The sequence below is a fragment of the Abrus precatorius genome, unplaced genomic scaffold, assembly GCF_003935025.1.
Source record: "Abrus precatorius isolate BTA unplaced genomic scaffold, Abrus_2018 Scaffold2, whole genome shotgun sequence".
In the NCBI taxonomy this organism is placed as follows: Eukaryota; Viridiplantae; Streptophyta; class Magnoliopsida; order Fabales; family Fabaceae; genus Abrus; species Abrus precatorius.
In genome coordinates, this window is record NW_020874362.1 from 7299335 (window position 1) to 7324881 (window position 25547).

Consider the following 25547-nt stretch of genomic DNA (forward strand, 5'->3'; position numbering starts at 1 on the left):
ATAACACAATTTCTAACTTAAGCTAATTTGAAGAGCTTCTAAAAGGAAATGCTAAAAACAAGTTGTAAAGAAAAGAACAATAGAATAATAAATTCAGTAACCATAGAATGATATAATGTTGTTTCAATGACAAATTTTATATATATTAAATATTTATAAGTATATAATTTATAGCTTTTCAAATATTATATTATATATTAAAATAAAGTTATTTGATAAGTATCAAATAATAAATTTTTTGTAAGTTTATCTACTTACAGACAACTTTTAAGCTAATGATTAAATTATGAAATTTGTTGTTTATAAACAATTATTAAGTAAAATAAATTAATCAAAACTTATTCGTAAATTAATTCGATTATTTTCTTAATTGTGTACTTGTTATAATTTATAATGATGATTTGAAATATTTTTAAATTTTTTAGTTGAACTATTAACGTTTTCCTAATTTATAATTTTTACAGTTAATTTATATTCTTCTGTATATTAGACACGTGTTTAAGTCACACACATTTAAACATAGTTTTTTTTTTTCCTAAATACCTAATTTGACCTATTAAGAATTTGTTTTGGAAGAGTTTGCAAAAATAATATATGATTTTTATAAAAGAATTCTAATTTATTTTAATGATATATTCTATATAATTTAATAAAATTTATTTTCAATTAGTCTTTCATGGTTAAAAATATATAAAATAAGCCATCATTTAAAAATATTGACAAATAAACATTTAATTAAATTGCATATTTAAATACACTTTGAATTGAAAATCACTTAGGAACTCAATTCGTATAGCTTAAAAAGTTGACTAATCTTAAAATAGGTAAAACTGAAAACAAAATGGTTGAACCAATCTAAAACTAATAAAAATCAATTTTAATTGGTTAATTTTTCTATATATACATATATATATATATATATAATAATACGTTAATAAGTTTAAAACTTAGACATTGATATTCGTTTATAAACTTTTATACACTATAAGACTGATAAATTTAATCTTTGATTTATTTAATATTTTCTTTATGATTATATAAATATTAAATTTTATATGATTTAAACATTTGTAAGGATGTTATTTAAAATTTGATATTTAATTATATTTTAAAATATATTATACTTTAAAATAGAGTAGTACAATAATGTATTTATTATTTTTTTATAAAATTAATTTATTTTATAAGAATCTTAAAACAAAATTAGTAACCTATTTCTTTTACTTAAAAAAAAAAAACATGTACTTACAATGTGAAACCGGAGCCTTTTCATTTTATACATAAGAGTACGGGCCAAATCCGAAGGGCAAGCCCAACAAGATTAGTCTACTTGTTGCCTAAGCAGCTACCAACATCAAAAGCACCAACACTCGCAGATTTTCCTAAACTTGAGTCTTTACGAAGCATAAGAGCTTGACTAGGGAGAGATTGGAATCACAGTTCAGAATTTGCACAGCACAGAAGCACAATGGCTAGGTACGACAGAGCAATCACGGTGTTCTCGCCCGATGGCCATCTCTTCCAGGTGGAATACGCCCTGGAAGCCGTTCGGAAAGGCAACGCCGCCGTCGGTGTCCGCGGCACCGATAACGTCGTTCTCGGCGTTGAGAAGAAATCCACCGCCAAACTCCAAGACTCCAGGTTCCACGTTTCCCCTTTCCTTTTTATCAATTTCAGATCCCTTTCCCTTTCCATCAGGGATAAATAAACGACAATACCCAAACCCTCAATTACACAATCCTTGTTAACATCGGTGTTCGTTTTGTGTCGTTTTACAGATCGGTGAGGAAGATTGTGAATCTGGACGATCACATTGCGCTTGCTTGCGCTGGACTAAAAGCTGACGCCCGTGTTCTTATAAATAGGGCTCGTGTTGAATGTCAAAGTCACAGGCTCACCGTTGAGGATCCTGTTACTGTTGAATATATAACTCGTTACATTGCAGGTCTTCAGCAAAAGTACACGCAGAGTGGTGGTGTGCGACCCTTTGGGCTTTCGACCTTGATTGTTGGGTTTGATCCCTACACGTGGGCGCCTTCTCTGTACCAAACGGATCCTTCTGGAACCTTCTCCGCGTGGAAGGCCAATGCCACTGGGAGAAACTCGAATTCGATTCGCGAGTTTCTAGAGAAGAACTATAAGGAAACTTCTGGGCAAGAAACTGTTAAATTGGCTATCCGGGCATTGCTTGAAGTGAGTTTGTTTGTGAAAGAATAGTGCCTAATTTTGTTATTTACCTATGTTCTTTGTTTGTGTCCTGCTTTGCTTGTTGCATGTGTCTGTATATTAATGTCCTTAAATGACTTGGGAGGAATGGTAAAGGGGTTTTTGATGTGAGGACTAAATCGAAATTGAATGGAACGGTGTGATTTGATGTGTTCTCTTTGGTTCAACCTTTTTAGTGGAACCCGAACATACCATTCTTTTCACATTCTGTGCATTTCTTTTCTATTTTTTAAAATGTGCCAAACATAGAACAAAAGGTACATGATAGGTTTGGTCTTGTTCTAACTTGCCTACTGAATGCTATGGAAGTGTATCTAGTTCTTTGTGTTTGCTGGATTTGTAAACTGGAAGAAACCTTTGCAGAAGCAGTTGATTGCAAATTAGTGGGAGCTTTCGGATAGAATCTCTATATATAAGACAGATAGAGTGATAGACATTTATTTGCTTAATTTGGGTAGTTGGCTTGAATTGACATTTTTCACTTGTTTAGACTGGCCTAAACTACTTGTCTTCACAGAATTTAGATCTTGTCTCTTTTTTATTCTTGCTATAGACACAGTTTCTTGCTTATGAATAATAGTTAATATAGACTTAAAAGTTTCTTTGTAATACGGGTAAATAGCTTTATTCTTTTGGAGACTTATCTTTCCATGAACTTAAAACAAGAATCTTGTGCATTGATTTATGTATTGTCAACATATACCTGTGTTTTAACATATGATTCATATCTAAACTCTCAATTGCATTTTTTAACTTTCCTAGCATTTAAATCATTGTTGTTTGATACATACATGTTTGTAAACTATCTGGTACATTATTTTATACTTTATGCAAACAATCATGCCATTCAGTCTCAATTTTAACCATTAAATCATTTTTACTCAATTAAACAACTGTGTAGATTGTCATGAGAACTTTTTAGACGTCTAGTAGTTCCCATCTGTCAGATTGTTATGCGTTGATACATAATATTAACCTGTGAAGTCTTCATGATCTTTTTGTACTAGTGTGTAGGAGTGTATTCTAAACTAAAATGAATATATGGAAAACAAGAAAACTATGTAATGTATTTGTGAGGAATTTGTGGTTCACTTGGTAGGTTGAAAAGCTCTTCATTTGGAAAACTTAATAGAAAATAGGTGAGTTAGTGGCTTAGCACAGACATTTGGCAGGGTTTATGGTATTGTGGTTACTTAACTGTACTTTTTCTTTTCCCTTTTATTAAATTCTTATATATGCAAGCAATCTAAAATTGTCTTTACAAATAACTTAAATTATATGGATAGTAATATGCCAGTATGAAATTATTTATGGAATGTTCTGGTATGATACAATTAAGTTGTTCAAAAACTATTACAAAAATCCCTTTTATTAGAATGGATGATTTGGTATTGTCTTGCAACTTTGAAACTGAACCTTATGCTGCTATGCTCTGCAAACTCTTGGAGCTTAATTCTCCCATTTTTGTTTGACAAAGTTATAGTTTTGGAATTTTTGTTAAAATATTTCTGGTTTGGGAACAATAAAAGAAACAAACGGTTAGCAAATTTGTAAGATTGTTTAATAGGTAAGCAATGTATTTGCTTAACTGGTTAATTGTTCTAAAATTTTGCAAGAAATTCCTATGATATTCTTCTTTGTCCTTTGTATTTTTTTATGTCTAGGGCCCAGAACTCTTTAAGTGGTCCTATTTTTAGGTTGTGTTATTCATACGCAGCAAAGAGGCATATCTTGGGGTAATAGTATAACTGAGAAGATTGACAGTTGCAGACTGTTATTTCTGATTTGTAGAAAACTTTGTATTGTAGAAGTATGTCTACATCTGTACATTACTTGTTTGCATTGAAAGGGCTTTATGTACATGATATGTTTCGCATCAAAATTTTAAAAAATTGGCCACGTACCGGTGCCCCCATTAATACTTTAATGTGTCAAATTCCTAAATATTGTCAGACAAATAAAGTAATAAAAACTGTTAATTCTGATGGTTGTCTATTGGCTTGTATAATCAAACAGTGCAATGGATCAAGTAGTTCTGCCTATCCCATTGTGCAATTTCAGTACTACTGTTGGATAGTATTTCATTATGAATTTGGAACAGGATTTGATATATATACTTTTGACTTTGTCATCATATGTAACCAGGTTGTTGAGAGTGGAGGCAAGAACATAGAAGTTGCTGTAATGACTAAGGAGGATGGTCTGCGTCAACTGGAGGAGGCTGAAATTGATGCCATCGTAGCTGAGATTGAAGCAGAGAAAGCAGCTGCTGAGGCTGCAAAGAAAGCCCCTCCTAAGGAGACATGATTTTCTGTTTCTCTAGCTTTGTATTACGCGAACATTTTCTAGCTAGGCGTTGGCTGTACTTACTCGACCTAAAATTCATGCCATTGTGTCGTGAGGTTGGAACAGAAAACAGCTGGTGAGGCTGCAAAGAATACCGTTTTTAAGGAGACATTATTTATGTGACTTTTGTTTAGCTCGTGAATTGTTCTTGCTAGGTGTTTGGAACATAAAATGACTGCTTTATTGATCGAGTCCCATCATATAATATCGGTCAAATTAATTGCATGTCATTGTTTGTAATGTGTTTGGTAAAATTTTTAATTAGATGAAAGCTTATTCTGCTTACTAAAGTGCTTGTTCGATGTTCGATAGTTGTTAAAATTAGAAATTATTAACGTTTTTTGAAATGCTATTTCAATTAATATTATGCTTTTAGCTGAAAGTCTCTTTTTTAATTATTTTTATTCCCGTTATTTTTTTCATAATTTCTCTTTTGTCCTGAACTCAAATAATTTAATCTTTGTTAATAACAATTATAAATTATAAACAATATAATTACTTTTTTTCATTGAAAGATTATTTAAAATTTTATTCACACAAAAAGTTTAAAACTAAATGTTTTTAATATATTGTTGCCTGAAAGGAAAAACCCACGTTACATACAACGAAAAATGAATAAATGCTACGTCATTTCCTGCTTTCGAAAAGTAATAGGTTGCTAATTTATTGATTAATGTTTACAAACAATAATAATAATATAATATCTTCATAAATGAAAATAAAAAATTATCATGAAATGAAGATATGAAAATAAAGTTGAAGTTTTGGATGGGTTAGATTCGATCGGCGGGTAGAAAGGCATAATAGAATGATAAAAAATGAAAAAAATCAAAATTTGGCCCATGCAGGTCTCGAACCTGCGACCTTCGCGTTATTAGCACAACGCTCTAACCAACTGAGCTAATAGGCCAGTTGATAAATTTGTTCTTATAAAATTACTTATAGTATATTATTGCGGATACAAAACCTGCCGACGATTAGAGGAATGCAGGGAAGGGAAAGTCTAATTGCTGGGTGCATTTGTAGCTGAAATCATGAAAGAAGATTACGAGGTGCTTTCCCTTTCTCGATAAATCCTCTTTATTGTTTTTCTTATTTATGCTTTCAGCTTTTTACATCATCCAATCCCCTATTCATGTTTCTCATATTTCCCTCAACCCCTTTAAAAATATGTGTTAACTTTCTTCTTTGAATTTTGAAAATAAGGAAAAGAACTCGTTGGTAACATCACAAAAAAAGCGTTTATTGTTCCTGCATCGTCACACGATTGAGCGTTAGTTACATTTGTGATTTCTGAAAACTGCTTGGAATTTGTCTCGATATACTTGGATCAGATTCTCTTGATTATCGCCAAAAAGGTGTGATTTTTGGTCTCTTTGTCACAGCGAAATGATAACTATGAGAGAATTTCACTATTTTGGTATGATAAATTAGGTTAATGTATGGCAGTGGTTAGGTATCATTCACAAGTACTGTTATCTTTTGCCTTGGTAAAATCCCATTTACCAAAAAACCTAGAAACACCTTAGAATATCCAAATGTGTCTAAAAGTTTGCATCTAAAACACCATCGTGTGCCTATGAGGGTTTTGATTGAAATGCATGGATATTAAGATTATGGGTTCAATGCAGCAGTTATAGATAAGCTATCCTTGAATGTTCATGTAGATCAACCTCACAATTGTGTGTTCTTTTCCATGGTTTTCAACTTTCTGAAGTTAGTGGGGCTCCCTGTTAAAAAGACAAGATGAGGCCATTTTTTTATCCGTTTCTTATATCTTTTATTAATTGAAACTTTGCATTTATTTTTATTTTTTTTTTTTGTACAAAGCTATGATGGTAATTCTATGATTATTCAGAGACTTGTTTGAAACTGAGTGACTTTGTGTTTGAATCTCATCCTGATTTCTGGATGTGTACTCCAATTGTCTTAACAAATGTATTGATATAAGTATACACATTTGATTGCTTGCTGCAATTTTGTTTCTGGATTTTCATTGTGTATATTGTGTTTTGTTTCCCATGCTGAGCTATCTTTTTTAGTACATCGGGGCTTTGTGGTGTAAACACTAGAAACATAAATATCAAGAATATTGCTTGTAAATGGTGTTCATTAATGGAAAACCATTAAGTTTAAGACTTTGTTTGATTTCTCATTTCACACAATATCACTCAACTAATGAAATGACAGAAAATTTGGTTTTGAATATTAGCATTAGCAATTCCTTAATCATCTGAAACTCCAAGTTACCAGCAGCTCTGAGAAAACATTATTTTGTTCCCTTCCCCTTGGGCTTTTGATATGATTAGTTATTGTCACTGCAGTTATGTATATGCAACTGCTCCATGAATCATTTATGTAAAAGAACTGAATTTGGCTTCAGGTAGAAGAGAAAAAGCAAGCTGCTGCTGATGTGTTGTTTCATTATTCAAAATTTGTGTTGGCGTGCATTGGAAATCGGGTTCGACCATGTGATTTGAGGTTACATTTGATGAAGGTATGAGAACATTCTCTGTTATTTTCTTATTAAGAACAGCATTGCATATTTTGTTAACTTGAAATATGATGATTCTGTATGGAAGCCAAAAGGATTTTGTCTTTACAATTAGCATGTTCATATTCTCCATGATACATGCTTTCTAACTTTTCATGGCGACTATAATCAATTTCAGGAGATTTCGGGTTTGCCCACTTCTCTAAATAGGGAAACACCACAGACTGCAGCATCTCCTGATGCAATGGGTGAGTCATCAAGCTCAGGAACAGCAAGACTAGACAAAGTAGACAGTTTCCGAGCACTATAGTTGAGAATTGGTGACAACCATCGTTTTTTGCTTGAGGCTGTGGCATAGTAGTAGGTGGTCCTTGCTAAATAGAAGCACTGTTGTCCCTTATAATAGTGCAACTTCTGTTTCCACCTTCTATGCATATAGCTGTCAGATAGATCTTTATCACAGTTATTTTGTTCTAAATTTTCTTTAGGATTAATGTGGTTCAACTTTGGTTCATATTAGTAAGTCAATGCATCTGTTGATTCAATTCAAGTTCACCATAGGATAATGCGGTTGAACTTTTGACTTCATAGGATCTTGCAAGTTTGAATTCAGATTGTGTGGCTCTCAAAATGAGTGAAACTAAAGTCAAATCAGTCATCTTTTGTAGATAAATATTTGTTGATGATGTTTATTCCTATGTTGATAATCTTGTTTATTTAGGCACCATTTGTTATTTTGTTTCTGGTGAGATAATCTTCAGAAAATATTCTTTATCGTTTTTTATTTAAATATAGCATCCGTTGTTTTTCTCATCTGATTCGAAGATCACCTTAAATGCACTTTACACTTTATATATATATATATATACAAGCACACACATTTCTGAAAGCGTTATCTATGGTCTTTTCTTGTAAGGAGGATTCCTGGGAAATGCCTTTTTTCTTTTTAAAGTTTTAATTGTGTGAGATTTTTGTAGGTGTTATGCTTTTTTCCCCCTTCAAAATATGATTTTTTAATATAAAGATTTCACCAAATTATTGCTATTTTAGGATCTTGAAATTTCATAAGAAAGTTTTGTCAACATTTCAATAAATTTGAAGTATAACTTATTTAAAAGTTTTGTTAAGATTGTGTCTGTTTGGGTTAGGCTATCAACACTAAGCTGATTTTTTATTTTTTTTTTTGTGGTCAACTTAGTGTGTTGTTCACAAGTTTAATTTTAGATTGTATTTATATGAAAGTTTTGATTTAGTTCTCATCAAAGTAAACATTTCAGGAGAACTGAGCCAACGGTTAAAATCCCCTAAATATGGTAAAATATTTGGTAAAGTAATAAATTTATTGGTGTGTATAATTCCTAAACCATGGATATTAAATAATAAAAACTAAACAAAATAATTATATTAAAATAATGCCATTTAATGTCTTCAAAAATTAATACAAGATTTTTAAATTTAATCTTGGAATTCTTAAGTGATACTACCAAAAAAATAAATATACTTTGTTAGTATAGATATTATTAATTATTATTTTTTAATTATTCTCAACTATATAGTTCCATATTTATCTGATCTTAAAATTTTTCTCGTTTTGATATATGTTTCATTCATTCATGTATCTTTTTTTATGGATGCTGCTAAGAGTTATTTTTTGTTTGTGTCTTATTGCATCGGCAATCATTTCTCACGCTTATTAGCGTTAAAGATATAACACACTAAGCTAGAAATTTCTCCTCCTTCAATGGTTCTTAGGATGTTATGTATGCTCACTAGCTTTTGCTTGGTTCGTTCTCGAACCACACCCTACAAACAATATAATATACACTAAATAAAATTAAAATTAAAAAAAATATTTCTAACATGTTATTATAACTATTGTTCTTATTTTTAAAAGCTAATTAGAAAATTATAACATCAACTATTAGGTGCTTACATAAATAACAATCATTTTTTAAAATTAGAATCAAATAAATAATATATTATATATGCTAGACAATGCTTTCTAATAATCTAAATAAAATTATACTCTCTTTTATATTGTGTAAAGGATTAATCTACAATAAAAAAAAACTTAAATAAATAATTATGTTATATTAGTTTTAAAGTATTGCACGTTGAAATTCACTTAAAATTAAATACTATAAATGTATAATAGCAAAAAATACTATAAATGTAATATTTAAAAAATAATAATAAACTTCATTAAACTCAAGTATATATTCATTTATAATGAGGAATTACTCAAATACTTATGCGGTGATTTTTTTTATTTTATAATCAACTCACTTATTATAATCAGATCAGACATTATTTTTATAAAAAAATCATTACCTTATGTGTTGATGTGGCAGTAATTAGTCCTAAGTGACACAATTTAATCAATTTGATCTATTATCTAATTCATTTGGTCTCTTATGGGGTGTAATTTTTTAGAAACAATGTGGTATGAGTGAGTAAAGTTATATTTTAGGATTAGAGTTAGGACAGTGTCACATCAAGCTGTTCTCGTGTAATTGAACGCGAATATATGTGTTCGTTGCATAGCATATGAGAGGAGAAGGAGGAAATTTTCCACAAGGTTAGAGCAAAATTGTTTTGACATTTGAGACAATTGGAAGGTATGATTTTGTTTACAATTTAAATGCTATATCATTTTTTGAATAATTTTAAATTATAAGTTGATGGATTTTGCATGATGCAATGGTCCTGCCACTCCTGCGCATGTAGATCTTTGGTGGCAAGTGTTTTTTTTGGGTCCTACAAACATGTTGAATAGGTTTGAGTTACAGGGTTTTGCAGGCTTGTGGTCCTGAAAAAGTTATTGAGTTCTGAGTTCACGAGATCTGTATTTTTTAGTTTTACATTTTGTACATGTTTAGGTTCAAGTCTAGTGAGTTGCTTGATGTTTTGTGTTTACTTTGTGTAGCAATGGAGGGACATTTTCCTGGGCATGTTTACCATGGGAGTAACTTTACAATTGACGAGAAGATGAAATACTAAGGATATATGTCTCTGTAGAATTGGATCTTGATGGGTAAAAATATTGCTTAATTCAAAGATTTACTAAGTAATTTTTTGTTTTGGAAGAAAAGAGTAAATCTAAAAAACATGGAAAATAATTAAATTTGGTATAAGAAATTAAGATTGAGATGGGAAAAATATCTAATATTAAAAAATTTTAAAATAATCAAAGTTAAGATTTTAAAAGAAAAAATCTTAACATAAAAGAAAACATTGAAAATAATTATTAATTTGATATTTCTTTTTTGAAAATGTGCAAATAAATTTTAAATAATTATGAAGTCATGGGTTATATATAATAAAGCACAATATGAAACAGTGTTGCTGGTCAAATAAATAAAGTATGTTTGAGTTCAATCATCGTGCATTTCCAATTCATATTTAAAATATTTTAATTAAAATACAGGGCCAGTCTATAATATAAGCTATTGTATACTATTACACAATTTTATATTATCTTATAATTGAAAATTAAATTTTGTAATAATTATTTTTAAGATGACTTATAATTATTAGTATAAAAATATTTAGATTTTTCTTAATCTATGTAACATTACATAAAATAATAAGTTATGTATGACAAATTTTTATTAAAAATTATATAATTTAATACAATTCAATGCATTAACATATTAAATGTTATAATTTTTTTTATAAAAGTTTACTGTATATAAATTTTTAATCATGTACAATATTTGCACAGGTTAAAAAAATCTAAATATTTATAGTGAGAATATATAAAATTAAACTCCAAGTAAATCTCATTAAATTTTTTATCTGAAATTTTGAATTAATTATTATACACCTAAATGATTCTTAATTTTTAGTCTATACCCAAATCAAAATAATTCACCAATTTTTCAGATAAACAAAATGGGTCGTTCTAGTTCCTCTAATTAGTGGAGTTTTGAAAATGGGGCAGCCATTTGGATATTACCTTAAACAAAATCAGTACCCGAATAACATTTTCTAATTACCCAAATCAACACGGTTAAATGTTAATGAATGACCCAAATGTAGTTAATACCAGACCCAATTTTCTTCCCTAACGGCTACTTTTTAACGGCTACTAGTTTTCGAAAATTTAAAAACCTGAACACACACGTTTCTCCTTCATTCTTCTCTGCCACTCCTCCTTCCATCACTGTCCATTTTCTTCTCCTGGAGAAAAGGCAGATCAAATCAACCCCACCATAGAAACTTTATTATTCTTTCAGTTATATCTTTGAAAATGTTGCAAGAAATGTGGAATGCTCCCCCAGGTTTCAGACCCTCCAAATCTGCACCTTCTTCTCCGGCAAAGCCTCTTGGGGTTCTAAGAACTCGCTCTGAATCCTTCCATGTGACACACAAGGTCCCAGTTGGTGATACACCTTATGTCAGAGCAAAAAATGTTCAGGTAAATTAGCATCTTCTTCATGAGTTCTTTTATTGGGTACCTTTATTTTATCATGTTTCAACTAAAGGGCATGTCTCATTTTGTTTGTTTAGTTAGTGGATAAGGACCCGGAGAGAGCAATTCCACTGTTTTGGGCAGCCATTAATGCGGGCGACAGAGTGGACAGTGCTTTGAAAGATATGGCTATTGTGATGAAGCAGCAGAATAGGGCTGAAGAAGCCATTGAAGCAATTAAGTCACTTAGAAGTAGATGTTCAGATCAAGCCCAAGAGTCCCTTGATAATATCCTATTGGATCTTTACAAGGTCATTCATTGACTACAGAAGTTTTATTTGTTTATTATGAACTACTGAAGTATTACATTTTTTGAATTCAATAAACTGAAAAAGTCACATATTTTTAAACAGAGGTGTGGGAGACTTGATGACCAAATTACTCTCTTGAAGCACAAGCTGTATTTGATTCAACAAGGTTTGGCTTTCAATGGCAAGCGCACAAAGACTGCCAGATCTCAAGGAAAGAAGTTTCAAGTCTCTGTGGAGCAAGAAGCCACTAGATTGCTGGTAAAAAAAAAAAAGGCGCTTATAAGTTAACTTTTTGTCCTCTAATGATTTATCCTTCACTTTCAATCTTTTGAGTGGCCTAAATGAAGCTGAGTTGAACTTGTTTAAATGTAGGGAAACTTGGGATGGGCACTGATGCAGCAGAACAACTACATGGAAGCCGAAGAAGCGTACCGGCGCGCGCTTTCAATAGCTCCAGACAACAATAAAATGTGCAATTTGGGCATTTGCTTGATGAAGCAAGGGAGAATTGGTGAGGCAAAAGAAACACTGTACCGGGTGAAACCTGCAGTTATTGATGGCCCTAGAGGCTCAGATTCTCATCTTAAAGCCTATGAAAGGGCACAGCAAATGCTCAAAGACCTTGAGTCCGAGATGATGAATAAAGGAGGGGATAGGCTTGAACAAAGCAGGCTCTTTGAAGCTTTTCTTGGTTCTTCATCAATTTGGCAACCTCAGCCTTGCAAGGACCAAACATGCTTTACAGCAACAAATTCAGCCAAAACCCATGATGAGTTTGCAGATGAGAACATCAATTCCAACATAATGGCACCACCACCACCACCACAACATAAAGGTAGCAAACAAGTTGCGATGTTGGGGAACTCACTCAATGTTGCAGCTCCACCGTTTTATGCATCAAAATCATCCATGTTAAGAGAACCAATGGAGAATCAGTTCTCAGAGACCCTTAAGAGAACAAGGTCTGGAAATGCCGCAGGGTCCATGAGAGTGAATAATGATGTAGGGGAGATCCACAAATTGCATGCGGAGTTGGGGGTGCCAGAGAACAACAAAACAAGAAGGCTCTCATCAGAGGATGCTGAAAAGAACAAGTTCACAGATTTGTTACCTGACAACGAGGACTTTGAAGAGGCCATTCTAGCTGCAATTCTGGGACCCTCAAATGAATCAGATAAAACCGCCGCCGCCACCGCCACCTCTGGAATTTTTCAGAGGAAAACTGATAAGAGGCTTAAGGTTTTTCAAGATATTACCTTATCTTTGAGTCCAAGGGCCTGAACAACATTTTAATTCAATAAATAAGTTCACAATAACACAGTTTTAGGTTGGAGATAAACTTGGTCTCCATTTTATTTAACTTCAATTTCCTGTAGAGGAACAAATCTACTTTGTAGCAGTTTTAGGATAGGATAACTATTATTGGATGTCTCTTATTTCGTTGTCACTATCTATTTATTTGTAATGCCTTCTTGTAAATGAGGCACATCATTGACTAAAATAAATTCATGAGTTTATGTCTGCCTTGAAATCAAATGCTAACAAAATACTGAAAAATAACTTTTTATGGAATATTCTACTTTTTAACGGGTAAGAATCACAAATTCACTTGATTCTTCTGGTCCCTCTTGTCGGCACAATATGAGGTATTTTTTTCACTTATGATATATTATTACAAATTAACCCAAAATGGTTTCACGTCCAACGTTAAAATTTAATTCAGTTTCGCCTCAAATGTCACTGCTCCAGTCCAATCCCAGGCTTGTTACAGCTATTGTTGAAATTTTTTAGTACCAATTATGAGGTGACAAGTCGTTGCTAGATTTTGCATTTCCTTAAATTGGAAGACGCGCATATATAAATAGTGAAATTTTAAATTATTTTAATATAAAAAACATAGTATAAAAAGGAAAATCATATATTCTTTTAAAAAAATACAAAATAAAAAGACATAATAAATATCTCTCCTCTGCTTCACTTTGTTGCTACTTGTCCTTGAAAGAGTTTCGACAACTATTTAACCTCGTGATTCATATCATCTTTTCATTTATTTTTATTACGTTCTATCAAGAGAAATACCAATATAAATTTATTTATTTTATCTTTTTCTCTCTTACTATTTTTCAACAAATAAAATTTTCTCTAAATGCTTTGATTAATTTAATCATTCTAGTCTTGCTAAAATACTCCAACCTAAACAGATTATTTTGTTATTTTATGTAAATTGGATATTGTGCGGACAAAACACAAATAAGTGTTTTATAATTACTGATATAGTATATTTTTAGTGAGTCCAATAGTAACAATCTCAAACGATTTGGAGAATGTTGCTACACAACTAGTACACAAATTGGTAATGGAAGAAAGGGTGTACTTACAAAAGATACTTCAATGCTCAAGTTAATGTTTATACTGGGAAAGTAAAACCAGGGAATAGATCATATATCTAAAGGTGATATATGATATGAGATAAGTGTATGTGATGTGTTAGCGCAACATGATCGCCAATGATTTTTGTCTTGTAACCATCAAGTAAGGGTGTAAGCAAGTATGGCACCCGCGAACCTAATGAATCCATTACAAAAAGAAGGTTGGTTTGAGTAATTGGATTTAAAAGGAAAATTCTAATTTTAATTCGTTTGTGTATCGAATTTAAACATTTGAAAATCAAACTACCCAAACAAAACAAAAATATATGAAAAAATCAAGATTTATATGATTATATTATTAAAAAAAATCTTATCAAAAGGGCACTACTAAGATTCATGTAGCTAGTATTGTAGTTATTTTTCTAAAATATTAGTATTATATTTGACTACATTGAAACATTGTTAATTCGTAAATTTCATTGGATTATGGTAAATTTAAAATTTTTTAAGAATATTTGCTAACATTAGATTATGGTTAATTCATAAACATTATCGATGTTCAAACTAAGCATAACATCAATATTAGGATTAATGAAAGAGGACTGTGGTCGTAGTTAAAAAGCTTTCATTGGAGAGAGAATATCCCTAATGAAAGGACCTCTTACTTAAGTGAAGAAGTCATACATTTAGAAGAATGGAGAAGCTGAACAACATATAAACAATAAAGACCCACAACTCATTGGCATAAGGAGAGATGGAAGCACAATTGTTATGCAAACCTAGTTTTGGTGAAGCATAGATGCTAACGAAGAATATGGTCATACTTAACTCCTACATCGCTGTGCTCAAATCCAGCATGATTGTGTCACGAATTGTGTTTCAATGAAGCACGTAAGTGCTAATGGTTTTACCATGGGCATGCTTGGTCAACTAAGCATAGGTGTTTTCATGTTAGCATTGCTCTACACCCTTAAATTTCTTGAACATAGCTTTTGACTTTGATTTTTTCCTTCAGAATGCATCCTTGAGTCTTTCTTATTTATTTTTGCAATAAAGAAAAGAAAAATATGTAAAATTGTTTAAGCAATTAAAAATTCAACTAAAACCTTACAAAATTTAACTGTGGAAAACAGATGTATATTTACCCATTTTACACCCCCTTTAACGTGCCTCCTTCTTCCAATGAGGAGCTTGCAATGGTGGTGTCAAGAAACAACAACAAAGGTCTCGTTCACGTTGTGAAAGAGGTCCACGACTACTTTCTCCAAAGCTGCTGATGCTGGTTCCCATGTTTCTTTGCTTCTACAAGTTCCAAGCTCTGCTATTTGTACTCACACTAAAAACAAGTAAGCCTCTCAAACAACCATGTCTCCCCTGTTCCATTTTTTTGTTTTTTTTCTCAAATTATTGTTATGGTTTATTATTATTATTATGGTTTTTTAGCCAGTCTAAAAAAGTACATAATTAAAAATTAATAAATAATAAAATTTATTAGAAATTCTAGATTTTACTATATATAATTTTTTATAATATGCTCTTTGGCACAAATTAAAAAACATTGTTATTATTAATAAATGATATGACTCTTAGTCATTTGAAGATGGATAGAGGGAGTTCAAGTAAAACTTCAAAGTAAATTACTTATAGTAAACAATATTATTTAAAAAATTTGATTTTTGATGGAATATGGTTATACCATTTGATTCATGTACTTTTTAGCCAGTAAGATAAAGCTTTTATTGATGTTGGTTTATTAATGTTTTTCTTGAGTTGCGTTTAGTACTTATTGGTTGCATTGCAGGTAAAGTGAACAGCTGTGGATGGAGTTTGAGTCCCTTGTTGTGGTCATGGGGTTCCAGTCCAAAGCTGTGTGTGAAAATTCCTGTTCCTGTTGCTGATTTTGGGGCTCTTGGTGGTGTAAGTGGTAGCCATTGCTCCACTGTGTAGAGACTTTACACTTGGGAGGGAAGAGGTCAAGGTACATTGATGCATACATGGATAGCTTTTGCTGTGCTGTTTTGGAAGATAATAATTAAAGAAAAAATGAAAAAAGTTTAAAGAAGGAGATTCTATTATTTTGGGCATAAGTTTGTTTGATGTGGGTCTAGTGAAGTGAAGATGTCTCCTCTTTACAACTAATATTCTGTCTGTTCTCTACTGTTATACTCGTAGTTTTTTGGTTTAACTTTGCATTCTTCGTTGTTTAGAAACTAATATCTGAAACGTTGAAGAGAAAATTACAGTTTCTTTTCTATTATTTCCATTAATTGGTGTTTTATTTTAATACATTTAATGATCTTCGGGTTAAATTAAGAATGTTGAGACCATAAAGATGGGGCACGAGAAGAAGGTGGCGCAGCTAAGGAAGCTAGATTTGCTGATTATGTAAAGAAAGAGAAGTTACAGAAAGAGGTGGAGAAATTGGAATCACAGATAATGGTTGCTTCACATTCTATTGAAGCTATAAATGCTAAAATCATCAAATTAAGGGAGACAGAGCTCTACCCTCAACTCATTGAGCTTGTCAAAAGGTTAGTCTACACTTCTAACTTTGGGTTTCTTGAGTCTCAAGTAGTCATGGGATGGTCTAGGGGTGAAGATATCTAACAAGAAATAATAATAACAGTAGCAATTTATGTTAATCACTGTGTTTGCATTGGTAGAATACGAGTAAGAAAAGTCCTCAGAAGGACATACTATATGTAGTGGAATTAGAATTTCTGTTGCTTTCAATTTGGTAATATATTGCTTTTGACTGTTTTTTCGTCTGATCTTACTTTGTTTTCTAACTTCATTTACTGTAGACAGTGCTGACCACCCTTGACCGTAACATGAACAATATGTACGACTAGAATCTCATTGTGATCAAGTTCCTTAGAATAAAGGTTATTGCTTCTAAACCTTGCGTTCAATTAACTTGCAGCAGGACAATTTGACGACACACTTGCACACAAGATCACTCTTAAACATATGTCACCTTCTAATTAATATTGAACCTACTTTATTTTTTGTACAGTTACACTTTAATTTCCTCTACTTTTAACTCTTATGTTGTTCAGGGATCAAGTAGTAGTACTCTGTTGGAACTAGTGACAGCTAGTACTTTGATTTGTGATCCTCGCCAACCAGTTTTGATTAAATTCCTTGTTTTGCTAAATTATCATTTTCCTCTACTGCATTGATAACACTTAAATAAATAATACCCTTAGAGCACTAGTTAAGGAATCAATAAATAGAATATGTTTATTTAATAAACTAGTTGGAAGCAGGACTTAGCCTAGGTTAGATAACATTAAAATTTGTCTTAGCATATGGTGTTTATCCAATTGGCAGATTGATGTGCATGTGGAGAAGCATGTACGAGTACCATCAAGTGCAAAAGCACATAGTTCAGCATATGGAATACCTCAGCACAATCCCATCAACTAACCCCACATCTGAGATTCATAGGCAATCAACTCTTCAGCTTGAGATTGAAATACAGCATTGGCATCAATCCTTATCCATCCTTTTCAAACCTCACAGGGATTATATCCAATCTCTCACAGGTTGGCTCAGGCTCAGCCTTTTCCAGTTTAGAGGAAACTCAAACTCACTGAAGAAAACTGCTAAGAAGTCAAAGATTTACACCCTCTGTGAAGAATGGAACCTTGCTGTTGATCAGATCCCACACAAGGTTGAATCTGAAGGAATTAACAACTAGTTGACAGTTATGCATGCTATTGTATTTCAACAATCAGAGGAACATAAACAAAAGAAGAAGCTAGATGCTGCATTGAAAGATCTTGAGAAGAAGGTTGTTCAGCTTCAATCAGTAGAATATAAATATGGCCCATGTTACATGATAGAGTGTTCTGATACCATGAGAACCAAAGTCCTTGTCACAAAGAAGCATGCTAAGGTGGAACATTTGAGAGCAAAGGCAGAGGAAGAGAGGACCAAACATGAAAATTCAGTCAGTGTAACAAGGGCAATGACACTGAATAACCTACAGATGGGTTTCTCACAATTTTTTAAAGGCATTGTGGGGTTTTCAAGTGTGTATGTGGAGGTTTTTGAGTCAGTATACAACAAAGCCAAAATTGCTGCAGTGGAGCATGATGCGAAGAGAATATTACCTCAGGAGAGTTGGCATGGATCTGATGATCATCCTTTTTCATAGCAGTTCCTGATAGGTTGATACACCTTTGCAAATTGATGAAATGAAAGAAAGCAATTTGATTCCCTCAGTTTGGAGTAGGTTCCTGATTCCACAATGGATGTTGCCATTAGCCGACTTTGTTAGGCAAAGGAGCTAGAAGCACGTAGCTTGATGTTCCAGTTGGTTTCAATATATTGTTCTGATGATATGAATACATACAGTTGAGAAAATTTGAGAATTAGAGGAAGTGCGTAACAAGGTTTTGCTTTGTTTTGGAACTGTTGAGTGCTTATTTTTTTTCCTGCTAATTTGTTTTCCATAAATATCCATCATTAGAATTGTTCAAGGTAGCCTAACTTAGGTTACTCCTTTTTGAATGGATTTAAGTCAATGCAAGTCTGAGCATATAAGCATTTCCTGGATAGTTCAAGGTTTGCTAACTTACGTTACTCCTTTTTGGATGAATTGTAAGTTCATGCAAGTCCCTGGCATATGTCGAGCATATAAACATTTCCTGGATACAGGACCAATTACCAAAATCTAATTTGGACAAACAATTAAGCTCTAGTCTTTTATTAATATAAAATGTTTTTGCGAAATGCTTAATACATAAATTCAAAGTTTGTTGATGGAATAGATGGCGGGCCCTGGACCATGAACCATGAAATGTTTTAGGATCCGTTTTATCAATCAATATCATCAAAAAGGTAACTTTATATTTCCTTCTCTCCTTACATCCCATTAAAAAGGTTAACTTTAAAAGTATTTGTCCTTTTTACAAGTAAATTTTATATCTTGGTGTTAAAACACTTGATTAGAATCTTCACCTAATCATTTAAAACTAAAATATCTACACAAAGAAAGATAATTAAAAATGCATATAATCTATAGCAAGGTAACTAGAAAAGTGGGGTGTGTAAAAATGTATTCAGTAGATGGATAGCATTTAGTTGAGCACCTTGAAAATTATATTCAATTCCCATTGATAAGGCCCATGAGCCCAGCTTAGTGATGAATGCTAAATGTCCAAATAGAATAGCAGTTGAACTATGGCCCTCGATATGAAAAGTTTAGTCCAGAAGTTAAAAAGGGAACACATGTTGAAGCATCAGGCATAGTTCGCTATTGGAGAGAAAGAGGAGCGGAGAAAGAAGGAAGTTAATAAGATTTTGGCCTTGGACTTGGTTGGGCAAGGTGATAGACATCCTTGTGTTTCTCGCTTTTTTTTCATTGTATTGTTACCGATCACGTAACCTTATATGCCTCATTACAGTAATTTTATTTTTATTTAAACTTTTTTCATGTGTATCATATTCTCTTAAGAAATGGCTGTTTAATTCAAAATTGAATGTACGAAACTACTGAATTTTCCTTTTGTTTATTTACTGTTTAATCTGCGGTCACCATCTAAACAAAATGCAAATTCTGCATTTCGTTCAACTCGTGTTAAAATTTTTCATCACAAATAATACTAATAATTTTATTATATACATTTTACGTTTTGTTTTTTAAAAAGATAAACTTGTTAAATATAGTGTGGAAGAAAAAAAAATTAATTTATTTCTCACCTAGCAAAGTTAAAAATAAAATTATAAAGTTGAAGCATTCATTCTAATCCAAACCATTTCTAGTCAGATCAAATTGGATGGATTTTTAAATTTAAATAGCTTACATCTAAAATTCAATCTAAATTTTCATCTAAAATTAATCCAATCAAATTCCGGAATATCACTGCTTGTCATTGCTAAACTCTACCATCTCCCCTCTTTCCCATGTTCGTTCGCGATGACGCTAGATCTCTCAACCTTAGAGGTCTTGTCCTTTTCTCCTCGAGATCAGATTCTTCAGAAACTTACACAGCATCTCTGCTTATGCTCTTGAATTCCATTAACACTCTTCTTGATCTCAAGGAAAGCTACAACTAAAGAAACTGCAGCTCCTATCCGCTAGTCACTTTCTCCATGAACAATATTAAATCCTTCATTTTTTATCAGCGACAAGAGATCAGGCAGATCGAATCAGTTGTTACGAATCCAGGAAAGAGAAATGAGAAATTGATAGAAACTATGAAAGAAACTGAACAATTTTATTGAATGACTAAGAATAAGAGAATGAATCCTCCTCCAAGAATTTCCCCTTTCGCAAATGTTTTTCCCTTCCCTTGTTCAAATCTCACATAATAAAGACCTGTTGAGGGGTATCAAACACGTGTTGGGGGATGTTTTGGTGTCGAAAGTGTCCCATACTTCGACACCTCAACAAATAGCAATGCTCGTGTTCACAAATATCTACTCATTCTGTGTATATTAATTTTGTAGAACTTAAATATAAATATATTTGTAAGTTAACAAAGTATATATTTACAATGAGCACATTCTATTAAGCAATGGTTTCCCAATCCCATCCCATCCCATCACCCATTGAGATTTGAGAGAACCAGTTCCAATTGGCATGTAATCAAAGCATGCATCAGAACTCACAAAAACTTGTCATTTCCTATGTAATGCTGCAGCCTCGATCAACAAAAGAGATAAAACAGGTAGAAAAATGTCTAACACAAAATATATGCATTAAAGGAAGATCTGCGAACTGAACAACCACATATATTACACGTTGCATACCTACCAATCTTCTATGTCATCATCAGAAGTCTCCCTACCTTCTTCATCTAAACTTATTTTGTCAAAATTAAAATCTTCCATTTCCAAGTTGAGTGATGATTCCGGACTTGGTTCATGATATCCACCATCATAAGCCCTCTTACCAAACAATTTAAGCATAGGCATGTACTCTGTGGCTATAATTGACATATGGTAAGAACTCAACCGTTTAGAGGCAGGGATTCTTAGCCTATCTATCTCATTCTGCAATATGAAGATCACGAAGAGAAGTCAAATTTTAAGAGTGGCGAGAAACAAAATCTAGATGATGAAATATTTGAATCTTCAAGTGAGAAAGCCACCTTGTATACTCCACCTTAGTAAGTAATGTATGAAGACAGAAAAAATAAAAAGAACATTCATACAAACAAATCCTGTAACTATCATATTCCACTGATGCTCTCAAACTCCAGAGTCCTTTCTTTCTTCTAAGGTAACAGAATGTAACAAATTGCCTACTTTCAAATACATCATAAAAAAAATGCAGGATAAGAAAATATAAAAGATACAGTAGCCATAATGGTTTACCTTGTATATTGATACCTTCTCAATCTGCCAGAGCTTTGGTCGCCGAATTGCATGCCACCTGTAAAAGTACAAAGATTTAAGTATAGCAGAGAAACATAATGCTTTGCCGCAGGGAAGACTTCATGCATACAAGTGATAACCTGGAGGATAGCGGATGAGAATTTCCAAATAGCACCCCCCGAACAGCTATGGATGCAGCAGCTGACTGTAAAACACTCTCTGCCTCGTTATAACTACACAGCATTCCCCGAAGTTTAGCAAGAAGAATATCAGCATCACCTAGATATGAAGATAAAGTCCATGCATCATCTATTGCCTCATCATTCAAAAAATCCAGAACTGCAAGAAATTAGCCAGAATTAGAAAGCTACTGGATTTTGGTTTAGAAAATAAAAAAATGAAATATATCATCTTCACTTTATAATTATTTTTTTCAATTTTTACAAAGAATGTCAACACCAAGCATATAGGAAGGAAATACCATTTTCATGCAGAAAATCAGCAACTGCACCAGGTTGCACATGGGCTTGACAAAGAATCTTCTCAGGGACATCCATTTTTAATGGTAACCTTGAAAATCTTTCTTGTATAGGAAATCCGTCTTGTTCTACCTCAAAAAAAATGAACTCGTTAAAAAGTTGCATAGCAAAGATATCTTAAGATTCAACATAACCTATTTATTTTGCTGGTCCTGCTCCCCATAAAGAAAGACAGACAAGATATGAAATTTAAATTTTGCTGAATTATTTATGAAGACACACCATAATGTGTTGCAACTCCAGTCTCCCTTTTATTGTGCAAAAATTTCCCCAAAGCATGAAATAGAGAGAGTGTCTCATCTCTGCCAAAGTGCAAGGAATATCCATCATCTGATCTGACAGGTTCAATGCTTTCCTCTTTGAATGCACGGGGAGAATAAGTAGACTGGGCCAAAGAATGCAGTAGATTTGGTTTCAGGCAGAAAAACTGTAAAGAAGTAATTGCATGTCGGATGTCACCCCCACTTGATTTTGCTATTAGATCAACATACTCAGCAGTCACATCACGCTGCTCCATCTGGCATATTTTAAAAAGCACCTTCTTCATAGTATTCATTGTAATTGGATTAAATGCAACCTGAAAGTTTCCCAAATTGAGTTTTGTATAAGTATTCTCCTACAGCACGACATTAAAAACTGGAACTGAATTCTTGAAGAATGTAACCTTACAAGCCCCAGAACTCTCTAGAGATAGCTTAAGTTCTTCCAGGCAACGGGCATTATAATCTGCTGAATCAACATTGCCATAGTCCGTGACCAATATTGCTGTGGGTATCTGAATTGAGTTCACCAAAAGGTGCAAGCAATCCTTAAGTCTTCCAAAAGCAGCTTTCCCATTACTCATGGGAAGGTCATCTATTAAAAGTATGATGGAAGGCTTTGACTCCCCAGAAAAAGTTGGCAGTAATCCATATTTCCGTACTCTCTCAACAAAATTCTCAAATTCATCCAACTTGGATGTGTATTGTGTCCCTGTCAATGAATCAGAAAAAAAATGATCATAATCAAGAAGTTACAAGTTTCAATCATTTTGATCCCCTCCCAAAACAAAAATAATAATAATAGCATCCATTTTCCAATTTGGACTTCAAACACAATCCACATTGTTATTTTAACAATACACCTTCAAAAACCCTTATTGTTTCACAGACAAAATAGACAATTCAACAGGAGAGGCTAAAGTGAATGCGAGTCAAGTTTCTTCTCATGCTAGCTCATCAGCATGCTGGCTTGACCCACCTGAGCCAGAATTATAAAGATGTTCTTGCCAAATTACAGGTGTAGGTGTGTTCCATCCGCACACTATCGCTCCCACATGAGATGCAATTACATTTACAGCTGCCTACATAATTAAAAGAAGAAATTCTTTAATATCAACATGGTATGCCTATCAAAGTTCATTAAAATAAGGTTCTTCATAACAATGTAGATTCCTATACATTTTTATTATATATTCTAGGGTTTATAAAAGTGAAGTGCTACTCACTAATAATTAAGTTAAAATCTGCATATATAAGAATATAAAAATAAAGAATGAAATCAAAACCAAAATATAGATAAATGAAAAGATTTTGACACCAAGCCAAACTAGCCTGAACTACCAAATATTAACATTTCTAAATAGTCCTGCATATCTGTGCCAGTACAAGAAAGAGGTTAAAAAGAAAAGGGAAGGGCTACATACAGATTTTCCAACTCCTGCCTGCCCACTGATGACAAGGACATTATTACTGTAGACACCCTGTAAATTTGACATAAAAAGAGAGGGAAGAAAAAGAAATTCACAATATGAATAGAATATAAACAACATAATGAGCATAAAGTTTAGAAAGAAAAATTTATAGCCATATATATCAGAATAACCTAGTATAGGGAAGCAAATTTCTAAAGAAATGTAAAGTCCAGACCTAAACACATCAGATGGAAAATTTACAAGACTCAAAATAACCCAACAGCTGACAGAAAATGACATTATTTTTTTTTCTACCAAGTGAAAACTTCCAAACATCCTTAAAATATTCATAACTCAACATTACCTTGTCATCAATATTTCATCTCTGTCAAGAAAGACATTATTTTGAAAGTTATGGAAATAAAAATCTCTACAAAGTTATAAATTCTATAGCTGGTGAAAACCAAGAGAACAATTAGAAGCACTAAAAATTATTATAATCCTACAGCTCTTTTCTTAGATTTACCTTTGAAGGTTTCAGCCTCTCCTCAAACCACGTCTTAACTTCTTCAACCTGCAAAGACAACAAAAGAGGGAAAATGGGAAGGTATTCAAATTACTACCAAATTCAAGAAGTTAAGAATCAGAGCCTACCTTTTTCTTGTGAACGGCAAGTTCTTCCAGCAAAAGGGGTCTGTATTTATCAACCCATAGCTCCTCTGCATAGTTCCTTAGAGTACCTGGCATAGCCAGTTAGCACTAGTTATAACATGTTAGAGCAGTATAAAAAATAAAAATAAAAATAAAAGATACAGAGCAAGAACACAACAATTGGGGGAAAAAAGCGCCAAATTTCAAATTTATTTTATTTTTTGTGTATGTTCGTGCATGAAATTGATAACTGAAGCAGCCAATTTAAAAAATCTTTACTGCTTAATTAAATAATTAATAAGTGGGAATTGTAATAAAATAAATGCATATGTACAACAAACTATGAAACTCGTTAAAAACTCAACCATTGAATTTCTAACCAATGGTTATAAATGCACTTTATTCTCAAAAGTGTATCCTACTCACGAGCTAAATCCATGACACTAAATTACAGTTTAAGGGATTAAAGTTCTCAGCATCATGTTAAAGCACATAAAAAAAAAAAAAAATTCAATAAAAAAATTAACGAGAAAAAAAAATAAAAACGTTTTAAACACCACACAGCAACAGCATACCAGCGGATACCTTTGACCCAGTAAACACTTCATTGAAGTCGTCTCCAAATAAGTCTATCTGCAATAAACCCAAGCCATGAAATTCCTCTTCGCTCAAATAACAAAAATTCAAAAGCAATAACAAAAAGCGCAACTAGAACTCACTCAGGCACCGCAGTGATTAACAATAGAAGTAACAACGAACAGGCGAAAACTGAGAAATTGATACCTCGCGCAGTTTAGAGTTTCGAGGCTGAGAACCCGAAACGCGCGCTCTCTTTTTTCCACGCGAGGATGTAGAACGCGACCTCGACTTGGCCTTGGTATGGTTGCGCCTCGAACTCAGTGAACGAACAATAGAATCATCTTCATCTTCTGACGACAGAATGACGACGTAGTTTCGCTTTGCCATATCATATAACCCCTTTTTCAAATTTTATTTTAGGGATTTGTGGCAAAAAGGGATAAATTAGTCGTTGAGTTTCACAAGACCCTGCCGATTGCACGAAAAGAAACCTTGGCCGGGAAATGAAATGGAAAACCCCAACATGGTGGACTGCCAAATGCGAAGGTTCGCGGGTTTTTTCATTTTTTTTAAGACAATATTGAGATGGCTTAGGGGAGAAGCCTTCGGCGTTGGTG

General features: G+C 32.7%; 4 protein-coding genes, 1 non-coding gene and 1 pseudogene across 7 annotated transcripts; 4 read left to right on the forward strand and 2 right to left on the reverse strand.

Moving 5' to 3' along the window:
* The first annotated feature begins 1276 nt into the window (after positions 1–1276).
* On the forward strand, positions 1277–4858 carry LOC113858166 (proteasome subunit alpha type-7). The gene is made up of 3 exons (XM_027490664.1): positions 1277–1641; positions 1779–2193; positions 4372–4858. Exons 1-3 carry the CDS (start codon positions 1469–1471, stop codon positions 4531–4533), a joined length of 750 nt encoding a protein of 249 aa, XP_027346465.1. The 5' UTR covers positions 1277–1468; the 3' UTR covers positions 4534–4858.
* A 550-nt stretch (positions 4859–5408) lies between these two features.
* TRNAI-AAU lies at positions 5409–5482 on the reverse strand. Its single transcript has one exon. It is a non-coding gene; the product is annotated as a tRNA-Ile (tRNA).
* Positions 5483–5584: 102 nt separating this feature from the next.
* Positions 5585–7783, forward strand: LOC113858976. Its single transcript, XM_027491787.1, has 3 exons — positions 5585–5624; positions 6956–7069; positions 7245–7783. The coding sequence occupies exons 1-3, from the start codon at positions 5607–5609 to the stop codon at positions 7374–7376; spliced, it is 264 nt and encodes an 87-aa protein (XP_027347588.1). The 5' UTR covers positions 5585–5606; the 3' UTR covers positions 7377–7783.
* A 3535-nt stretch (positions 7784–11318) lies between these two features.
* On the forward strand, positions 11319–13072 carry LOC113859235 (protein POLLENLESS 3-LIKE 2). Its single transcript, XM_027492048.1, has 4 exons — positions 11319–11486; positions 11579–11791; positions 11894–12049; positions 12164–13072. Exons 1-4 carry the CDS (start codon positions 11319–11321, stop codon positions 13070–13072), a joined length of 1446 nt encoding a protein of 481 aa, XP_027347849.1.
* Positions 13073–15293: 2221 nt separating this feature from the next.
* Positions 15294–18322, forward strand: LOC113859378 (annotated as a pseudogene).
* A 4-nt stretch (positions 18323–18326) lies between these two features.
* Positions 18327–25547, reverse strand: LOC113858300 (cell cycle checkpoint protein RAD17). Of its 3 annotated transcripts, none has more exons than XM_027490871.1 (12): positions 25135–25547; positions 24927–24984; positions 24355–24440; positions 24227–24274; positions 23713–23769; positions 23268–23370; positions 22693–23000; positions 22251–22605; positions 21971–22096; positions 21630–21828; positions 21505–21547; positions 18327–21165 (listed from the first exon to the last, which is right to left on the reverse strand). In XM_027490871.1, the coding sequence occupies exons 1-12, from the start codon at positions 25315–25317 to the stop codon at positions 20923–20925; spliced, it is 1809 nt and encodes a 602-aa protein (XP_027346672.1). In that variant the 5' UTR covers positions 25318–25547; the 3' UTR covers positions 18327–20922. The 3 variants fall into 3 exon arrangements, with proteins under 3 accessions (XP_027346672.1, XP_027346671.1, XP_027346673.1); XM_027490870.1 differs by having other exon boundaries at positions 21490–21547; XM_027490872.1 differs by lacking the exon at positions 23713–23769 and having other exon boundaries at positions 21490–21547.